Source organism: Gouania willdenowi, unplaced genomic scaffold, assembly GCF_900634775.1.
Source record: "Gouania willdenowi unplaced genomic scaffold, fGouWil2.1 scaffold_350_arrow_ctg1, whole genome shotgun sequence".
Lineage (NCBI taxonomy): Eukaryota > Metazoa > Chordata > Actinopteri > Blenniiformes > Gobiesocidae > Gouania > Gouania willdenowi.
This window is the reverse complement of record NW_021145113.1, coordinates 148390-159167: the sequence shown is the minus strand read 5'-3', so window position 1 is coordinate 159167 and position 10778 is coordinate 148390. Positions and strand designations below refer to the sequence as shown.

Here is a 10778-nt window from a genome sequence, read left to right as displayed (position 1 = left end):
GTTTAATCTGATTGGTGGGCTATGATCTAATGCATTACATTTAATCTGATTGGTGGGCTATGATCTAATGCATTACGTTTAATCTGATTGGTCGGCTATGATGGGATGCATTACGTTTAATCTGATTGGTGGGCTATGATCTAATGCATTACATTTAATCTGATTGGTGGGCTATGATCTAATGCATTACGTTAATCTGATTGGTCGGCTATGATGTGATGCATTACGTTTAATCTGATTGGTCGGCTATGATGTGATGCATTACGTTTAATCTGATTGGTCGGCTATGATGTGATGCATTACGTTTAATCTGATTGGTCGGCTATGATCTAATGCATTACATTTAATCTGATTGGTGGGCTATGATCTAATACATTACGTTTAATTTGATTAGTGGGCTATGATGTGATGCATTACGTTTAATCTGATTAGTGGGCTATGATCTAATGCATTACATTTAATCTGATTGGTGGGCTATGATCTAATGCATTACATTTAATCTGATTGGTGGGCTATGATGTGATGCATTACATTTAATCTGATTGGTGGGCTATGATGTGATGCATTACATTTAATCTGATTGGTGGGCTATGATCTAATGCATTACATTTAATCTGATTGGTGGGCTATGATCTAATGCATTACATTTAATCTGATTGGTGGGCTATGATCTAATGCATTACATTTAATCTGATTGGTGGGCTATGATCTAATGCATTACATTTAATCTGATTGGTGGGCTATGATCTAATGCATTACAATTACAGTAATGTGAGTACTTGTAATCCATTACTTTCAGCTGTGATTAGTCACATACCAATATCTTTAAATGAAAAAGGTGACATATTACAGAATTTACGGTATTTCAGTCTAACAAATATTCACTGCTTGTAAAGCTTCGCTAGCTCTGAGTCTATGATAAATATCTATAAAACTTTTCCTCTTTGTTCCAAAAACACCCTAGAGCGGATTAGACAGTTTGTGATGCACTTTTTCACGTTTGCATGTGTGCATTAAAGCATGTTAGTGGATTATCCCCCGCTAAACTAGTAGATTAAGGCATCATTAGCAGATAATAGATGAAGATATGCTAACGTTACTGGATAAACATAGCAACACAGCATTAATAACAAGGTTCAGTTTTAATAATGCCATTATTATACAATTATAGAATATACTTTTAAACGTGATTTATTTTGCTGTAGTAAATTAAATGAATGAATTAGATATAATTTTAGGACATAAAGACCCTATGCTATGAATCTAGATAATTGTATCCTGGATTAATCTCCATTAACGGGCGTCAACTAACCAAACATTCCCTGTCAGAGAGAAGCTGTCCTATGAAGGTCGATAACAACGCGCTAATTGAAGCCAAGTGTTTTCAGCCTGGGTATATGCGTGTTCACATGAAAGGGGTGGAGCTAGTCTGACCAATCACTACAATGGAGAAAACTGGCAGAGTGAGTTTCTTCACAATGGTGATGACACGTGACGATAAAAAAACGTGTGCTGTTGTAATGAAGGGAAACTGATCACTGTCCGTTATCAAAGCAGGCTGACTTGATAAGTGATAAAACCATTCATGTTGTGGGTTAAAACTACTAATAAATGGTTAATAATATGATGAACTGTATTAACACATCTATAGTAACAGGTTATGTACCACAGACCTTTAAAACCACTGTAATCAAACCTCTCTATAAAAATGACTTGTCCAATCATAGACCAATATCTAATCTCCCTTTAGTTTCCAAAATATTTGAAAAAGTCATCACAGGTCAACTATGTGATCACCTACTTAGGAACAATTTATACAGAGCTTTCAGTCTGGCTTTAGAGCCAATCACAGCACAGAGACTGTCTTAGTAAAAGTAACCAATGATCTTCTCTTAACCTCAGACAGAAGGTTGATCTCAGTTCTGGTTCTCTTAGATCATATCTGTCAACTTTTGGATTTGAAAATAAGGGAAATTTTCTGGCGCCCACTACGATCCGTCCCACCCTCCCAACTAAGCTCCAGTATTCCTTATATTTTAAAATAGATGTACAATAAATCTAAAATACCCACTTGTCAACTACTTACTAAATACAATGATGTGATTATAATCTGGTAGGTCGACCTTTATTAACATTTAAATGTTTTGAACATTCCTACTAGGGCTGGTGATATGGACCAACACTCATATCTCAATATATTTTATCTAAATGATGATTTATGATATAAATCTAGATAATTTTATCAAATAAAGTCTGACCAGAAAGAAAATTCTGGGTTAAATTTGCTGATGCAAAATGTTACACAGGCTCATTTATTAATAAACAGCTGATCAATATGTGTCACTTATTAATCATCTAACTGAGCTTTACATGTTCTGAGAAGTAAAAGCAGTATAGTTTTCCATATCACCAAAATAGAAAACTTGATACATCTTGAATCTCAATGTATCGCCCAGCCCTAATTCCTAAATTATAAAACAGCCAAAATAAAAACATAAATGTGTATATGAAGCACATGTGTTTATTTAATATAATTACAGTTTATATACAAGTCAACACATTGCATATTTATTAATAATTTCACGTTGCTTGTCTTTAAGTCAGACATTAACATTTTATTTTCATTATATATTTTCTTATAATTTCTCATACTCACTCATGTGGTTCTCTGGTATTCACTAATGACTTATTATAGACATTTATTACAGACTTTACATTCTTTAACACTTTTTTAAAGCAGTGTATATTTGTGGAGCTTGTGATTGGCTGATTTTTCATGGTGACTTACGTGGTTCCTTCTGCTGTGGGAGATGCTAAAAGTTACTAGTCTAACAGAACGTGTAACTGTGTCCCATCCTGCTGTTCTTTAGGAAGTTAAACTCTGTCACATTTTACAACGTATTTACACCAGTTCTTAGTTTTTTTTAGCTGGAACGTCTTCATTCATTCATCTCTGTTCTGAGTTGTTTCTGGGTTTTTTTTGCTGCTGTCGGCACTAATCTCACGAGAGCTGGCGCCCAGGCTAATTCAGATGGCAGTTCTCGCGGCATCTTTTAATTTTTATAACATTAAAATAAGGGATATTTACAGAAAAATAATAATACGTGAAGATGGCGGGAAAGAGGGGTAAAATATGAGTTTCCAGGCCAAAACGGGATACTTGACAGTAGGGATGTAACGATTCACTCAACTCCCGATACGATTCGATTCACGATACGATTCTCTCACGATTCATTTTACAAAATGGGACTGTACTGAAATGACTGAAAAATATTCCTTTATTTTTTTGGGGGAAAAAAATACTGTACTATTTTCCTTTTATTTTTCATTGTCAAAAGAATCCCTTGATGAACTATTCAAACAATGCAATTTAACTAAAAATAAATCTTGAATGAAATAAAAAAAAAAGGAATAATACAAATGAAGAAGCCTATTCATTTAAATTCTGGTTCCATAGTAAACAATACAAATCTGCATAATAGTTTGTTTTTTTTAAAAAGTGCAACTGAAAATGTATTTTGTGACTTAACAATTGGACCTTAAAAAAAAAAAAAAGTCTGCACTGTATTTGCGTCAGTGTTTGAACCAGCAGAGGGCGCTGGTAACCCAGTGGTCGGTTGGCATGCAGCTAAGTGCAGTGAAGAAGAGATGCTATGCTAGCAGACAGAGCTAATAGAAAAACGTGACTTTTACAAATATTCACTTAATATTACAGACATTCTTTTGGTGCTAAAGGGGTAATGAATCATTTATGAATATGTTTAAGAGTAGAAGGCGGCCAGAAAGAAAGTATTAGCAGATTTCGCCCGCCGCCATGACTTCTGGGTAGCGCCCTCTGCTGGTTAAAAAAAAGTACTGCTTTTCAATTTTCACAGCATCGATGTGAACCTTGATACCTACACAGCAAAAAGTGGAGTGTTGATTCAACTCCCACAGAGTCAATTTTAACACTTTTTCAGGGTTTATATAGCTCCACACTCTACAGAGTTAAATTAACATTTTCAAAATAGTTAAATATCTAACACTGTGTCAGAGTTACTTTTTAACTCAATAAACTGGGTTAAATTAACACTAATCGAGTTATTATTAACACTGATTCAGAGTTACTTTTTAACTCAATAAACTGGGTTAAATTAACACTAATCGAGTTATTATTAACACTGATTCAGAGTTACTTTTTAACTCAATAAACTGGGTTAAATTAACACTAATCGAGTTATTATTAACACTGATTCAGAGTTACTTTTTAACTCAATAAACTGGGTTAAATTAACACTAATCGAGTTATTAATACTGATTCAGAGTTCCTTTGTAACCTGGTTTAGTGAGTTACATTAACAAAACATACAAAGTTCTTACTTCTAATTATGAAATAATTTAATATAACTAGTAGTAAAATTAAAATGATTGACAATGACATAATTCCAAGAAAAATGATGCATTTGCAAAAATATTTATTTTATGGCTCTTCTCCCATTATACAATTAAAAGATTGTGAATGAAGGTATGACATATAAACTTTCATTTGTAGCTCCATATGAGCTTTGAATATCAAAAGGTTGGTGACATTTCAGTTCCATTGTTTTTATGACATGCTGTTTTTCTGTTCGTTTCACTTTGAACGCATGGTGATGGTCATCAAAGTTCACTGTAAAAAGCTCCAGTGTCAGTAAAAAAATGTCATTTTCAAGCAAAAGTACATCAAGTATTTCACCAAAGACTGGCATCTCTTCCTCCATTGAATTGCAAACAACAAGTCCAGCTCTGTACTCAACGCCATCAACTTTCACCCAACTTGTTTCGAACACCTCTTTTGACATCATTTGAAGCATTTCACTGTTGACCACATATCTTGGAGAAAATGATTTGATGGGCCCATATTCCTTTTTTTTTTAAAAGGAAAAGTTTCCCAGTGGAAAGCAATGGCCATCTGATGCCTTTTTGCAAGTGATTTGGTTATGTTTTTGAAATTTTTTAAATAATTTTTAAACAATTTGTGCTTCGCCTCAAACCTCATAGACCAGACAAACAATAAGAGGCCAATTTTCCAAATAGAAGATGGATAGTGAATCATAAAATGATGCTTGGGAATCAAGTTTCTTTGAGGACACAAGTGCTTGAATAATTTGTAGTGGTCAACAATGAGATTTTTCAAATACACAGTCATACCCAAAGTGAGAGAAGGAGAAAGAACAATGTCCATTATTTGGAGTAAGAGTAGTAGTAATTCCCAGTGTCCGTTTCCCGCTGGAATAATGTCACCAAACAAAAGAGGGATGTTTTTCACGAGACACAATGTCTGGATGGAGTTCAAGCCAATGCCATTGCCAGCACTATCCAAAATGATTTTTGTGGGGCGGTTTTTTCTGTCTAAAAAACCATAGTCAAATCCATAAATTCGGGAAAGCAAGTCCTGTTCTGATATAAAGTTTTTTATGAGATATTGAAATAACAGTTTGGTCTCATACTGGGCAACACCTTCAAGAAGGTCATGCATTATATCAAATGAATAGTTATTGCAAACATGGAAATCAAATGCCCCAATGAAACGGTTTGCCTGGCAAGGGATGAGATGTTTGTCCATGGAGATGTAGAAGCTGTCGATGTTCCTCTTCTGGCGACCAACGGCTAGGAGGTATGGCTGCTGGCACTGCTGATTCCGAAGATGCTCCTCCAAACTGCAGCAAGACTAAGGGTTTACACAAGGACAGGGGACATTTGACACAAGTTAAATCAGAGAAAACAGCATGACAGAAGTGAACACAAACACCCTCTGTAACTTGTCTAATTTGTTTCATCCACCTCTTGACCACCTTTAAACATGATAAAAATGAATAAATATTAAATTACCTTGTGAAAGACGTCAAGTTTTTTGACTGCATCAGAGGCGCTTATTTTTGGAGATTTCGGTCCCCCAGGTGGTGGCGGAAGGAGATATAACAGCAACAAAAGGGAGGCCATCTCTTTGTCATAAGCTATAGACAAAGAACAGACAGAATGAATTGACGGAAAATACTTTGAAATGCATTAATTTGATATTTTTAATTAAAACGAGATTAGAATAAAGAGCATTTTCCTGTTGAAAGTTTGTGAATTCTGGAGGCTGAACAGAATGGTTTGCAAAGGGTTAAAAGCAGTTACAATGTTGAAAAGATTGAAAATCCTGAATTTTTTAAGTTGATGTGTGCTGCAATAAATTGTAAATTGACAGTTAAAGGATGTTAGTGAAGCAAGAGCTGAGAGAATATAGCCCCCAATATATCTGATTTAAAAACATCAATCCTCAAATGTTTAAATGGTGAATATAATGCTTTAAATTTTATGATCAACTAGTGAACAACCATAAGCCTTCACTTAGTAGTAGGCAGTAAACATCTTCTTTTGAGTCATTCACGTTTATTTCTTAGAGAAGAAATAAACAATCTACATTGAAGAAATTTAGTTACAAAAAAATGTAATAAAATCAAATAATTCTTATTTAATAGAGTTTTGGAATGTAACTGCTTGTAACAAATTCTAAAGAGCAAAACTCACTTGTTGCCTCATCACTTCCTGGTTGACTCTCTGCTGACTGAACCAATTCACGCAGCTCCGGTGTTGAGGTGAGCTGCTTGGCCTCTTTGATGACGTTAGATCTGAAGATCGGATCCCATTTCTGAAGCAGTCTGGTGGATACCTCATCATCAAACAGAAGAGTGAAGTCTTGATTCACCTGTGAGAAAGAAAATATATTACTACCACCTTCAGAACCAAATTTCAAGTCCTTCAAAACATAGACCACTGCATACTTACTAATCCTTTTGTATCCATGAATCTTGGGAAGATAGACAGGATATCAACAATTTTGGCAGGGTCATTGATAAGTTTTCGACCATGTTGAAATGTCTCTCTCATCTTTTGGAGAATTAAAGAAGTGTCTGTTGCATGGTTGAGCAAAGAGATTGCCTCTTGGCAGGCATCTCCCTCAAGCTGCTTCTCAACATCACTGGATCGTTGCAAATTAGGGCCCCCTGAAGGAAAGAACACAACAGTTTAAAGAAAATAAGCCCTATCTGCTGATCAGATAGGTAAATAAAAACAAAATAACATTTCAGACATACAGAGTTGTGGAAAAGGTGAGAACATAAGACCCTTAAACCCTTTCATTCAATTCTATACTGGTTGACATCAAAAATGGTGACTATAGTCTAAAAGGCACTTAGCAAGTATGTTACCTCCTCCTCCCCCTTGCGAAAAGCCAGTGGGGCTATTTGGAGCTACAGATCCTCGTCGACTCTTTCTTTTGACTGTCTTCAGACGCCAAGAAATGTAGCCTGTGCTGCTTGCAGCTTCATAGAAGTGTTCCTAAAATGGAAATTAATTCACAATGTGTTGTCACTCATAAGTAATCTTAGAATTTGAACATCCCCTCAAACACAACTCAAAACATACAAATTATGTAAAAAAAATAAAATAAATAAAAGTAAAATAATAACTATACATACATAGCCTTTCTTGAAGTAAGGGTCTTTGAGGGACGGGAACACAGTCACTATCCCCAGAGCATATTCTTCTATAATAGCTTTGGTGGGGATGTGCCTGAGAAGAAAGATTGAGGTGGAATTATTTATGTAATTTGCATTCTTTATGTAATGGTTAAACAGTTATTTTTCTTATCAAAGTCTTAATAAAGAGGACAAGATTACCCATGTTTATCAATCATGTGGGCCACTATTATATTGACCAGTAGTCTTCGGGTAGCATCTGTAAGAGTTTGTGTTGTGTGATATTCCTCGAGAACCTCTTTACCACCTGAACTGGTTTCAAGTAATGTTTCGATCAACTTAAGGAAAAAAAAAGAAAGCCAAGAAAAATTGTGATTAACAGCAGAATAATAGATAGATACATTTAAAGAAATCTGTGAGAAGTGAGGATTGTTGCAACCTTTTTAGCAGACGCTGCATTGATTATTCCTTCAACTCTGGATTTCTTCCTAGGGACCTCATCTAGAAGTATAGTTGATGCACTTGAACTGAAGCTAGATTCAGACCACTCAGATGGAGAGGACAAGGAGGAATCGGAAAACCCTAGAAGGAAAAGAAAAACAATTATTTTGCACTGCAAAAGTGAATTACATTAATTCCACAATATACTTAACACTGTTGACAGATTTGAGAAAAAAATATATAGGTTACACCATCTGGAATTGGATTGGGTCATACCATTGACCGCTACATTTCTTACCATCATTTGAGAAAGCTGTTAGAACCAGACTGCCTTGGCTGACAAGGTCACTGAAAATGTCTTCATCAACTTCTGTTCCCGTTGTATCTTTGTACACTACTTTTGCGTCAGGTGGCATGCAAAATCTCTCAATGACTAGAAAAAGATAAAACAGACTTAGATAAAATCCCATACACAATATTCATTCAATTTTTAGTCTATATGTAAAAACAAACCTTTTTCATGGAACTCCATGAAATCAAACTGTCCATCGACATCATTCACCTTCACATACTTCTGCTGTTGGCAGTAACGAACCTGGATCAGCATGCTGAGACCTACAAAAAACAAATAAATTAAATTGACAGTAATAAGCACTTGATGTAAAAAACAAAACAAAATGAAGCAATTCAAGTTGAAATGATTAATAACACTTATAAACACACATCATGCAGGTTATACCCTGTAAAGACTGTCAAAGCTTTGACACACATGCAGTGGATTTTAAAATAATCCTGTCAAGCTTGGTCACTTAGTCTGTACATTTGCATGGCCCGATAGAGTGCATCTGCGATTTTTGGACATGTGAATGGTAAAACGAATCAATGGTGCCCCCTTGAACATTTTATTTGCCCCAGATTTCTGTGATGAATCCTGATCAAATGTTACTCACGTCCGTTTTTAGTCTTTTGTAATAAATTGTTTGGGTTTTTTTTTAATTTTCTGCCTTTTCCAGTCAAAAAAAAGTTATGTAAGAGTTTTGTACATAATTAAATGTGTAAAAATTATTGAACAAAAAAAAAAAAAAAAAAAAAATATTTGCCCCAGACTAGCACTGATGACATAACTGTAAAAAACTTCTGCAAAATATTCAAAAACATTCTAAAACGTACAGTCGAATTTGTCGAACCAAATAATCCCAGCTACAGGTCAACTGACACCGCACCCTGTGTTCACAGTTTTTGTCAGGTCACAGATTCTGTCACAACACCGGCACAGTCAAGTCCACTGAGTCCGACCTCTGTGGTAGCGGTGGCGGGGTAGTCTCTGCATCTGGCCACTCTAAAGGCACGTTGACACCGGACACGGCAGAACCCGTCGAAAGCGTCAGGTTTACATCCAATATACATAGTGGACGCTAGTGATGCGCGGGGTCGGGATTTTTTCAACCGGCGGGGCCCAGCATAAATGGCTAAAACCAACCTGCACCGCCTGCCCCGAGCTTCTGCCTCTATTTACAGAACCCGCCCCAACCCAACCAGCAAGAATAAAATCCACAGACATAATGGTCATACTAATCCGTTATATTTTAGCTAGTATGCATGGAAAGTGGAAACAGACTCCATATTGCAACAGCTGCATCATTAGCACATTTCACCGAACACTTCGGTGAACAAGTGCTTGCTTCACCAAGCAAGCGTAACAAAATAACTGTAAACTCCTGACCTTATCTTTGACCGCATTTCCTCCTCCATGTTGTTACGGTTAGTCAAGAAAAAAGGATATTCCACATGGTGCACACGCCTCACGATGTACTGCGCACGGTGCTAGCCAGCGCTGATGAGCTGTGCAGGTGTGATGCATTCATGGACAGTCGTAATGTTCTAAATTGGCCAATGGGAGCCCAAACACATAACTTCACGCACACACACAGTACCTTTTTAATTTACATGTTATTATACATGGACACATCACACGAAAAGGCGACTGTCCGTTCAAATTACCCGCCCCAACCCGAACCGAACCGACATTAATTGACAATATCTTCACCCGCTCCGGTGCAACCGCATGTTAATGTCCAACTCATAGCTAAAATATATTAGAAAGTAGATATTTCATTTTTAAATGCTGCCTGTCATTTGACACTATTGATAATTTTGAATTAGTTAACTTACCTTCAGCGGAAAAACTCCTCTCGACTTCAGCAGCAGCTCCAGCAGATGGAAAATGGCGCGCACAGCATCAATGCACGGGGTTTCAAGCCTGAAGTCCAGGGGCATTGCTGAAGCAAGGCACATTAACACTGTAGAGATGTAAGGAGGACATCGCTACAGTGTTGATTTGCTTGGACGTGACTAACTCTGTTAAACAACTCCAACACTGAACACCATTTGAATCAGAATGTGTTAAAATAACACCCTAAGAGTGGAAATCAACTCTGATTCATTTACGTCTGAAATATCAACACTCCAATTTTTGCTGTGTAGTGTTAATTATTTGTGTAAAGTTGTTCAGCTAATTTTCAAATCTATGTTTCTTTATATTTTATTTTTTTCATGTGTGTGTTTATGTGTAGATATATATGTATGGGTGTATATGTATTTTATCAATCTCTATTTATCAGTTATATATGGGTGTGTAATTATATGTGTTAGTGTATATATATATGTACATTTATTTGAATGTTGTGAATGTTGAAGTTTTAGATACAAAGTCATAAATATATTTTATCAAGATTATTGTTATTATTTATTAAAGAGAAGTGTTGAGAGGTTAGTAAATTATACTCCTGTGAATATGTATTGATGTCTTATGTTTAATTTTCCTTTTTATTATGTTTTTGAAATAATCACTAT

At 35.8% G+C, this 10778-nt stretch overlaps 1 protein-coding gene across 1 annotated transcript; it reads right to left on the bottom strand.

The window, feature by feature from the left end:
- Positions 1 to 5874: 5874 nt before the first annotated feature.
- On the bottom strand, positions 5875 to 10161 carry LOC114459813 (uncharacterized; the record flags this gene model as incomplete). Its single annotated transcript, XM_028441961.1, has 10 exons — positions 10098 to 10161; positions 8439 to 8540; positions 8224 to 8358; positions 7924 to 8066; positions 7686 to 7822; positions 7485 to 7578; positions 7215 to 7344; positions 6793 to 7010; positions 6535 to 6712; positions 5875 to 5975 (listed from the first exon to the last, which is right to left on the bottom strand). Coding segments are annotated over exons 2-10 (1230 nt in total), but the record flags the coding sequence as incomplete, so codon positions are not given.
- Between the last annotated feature and the right edge of the window lie 617 nt (positions 10162 to 10778).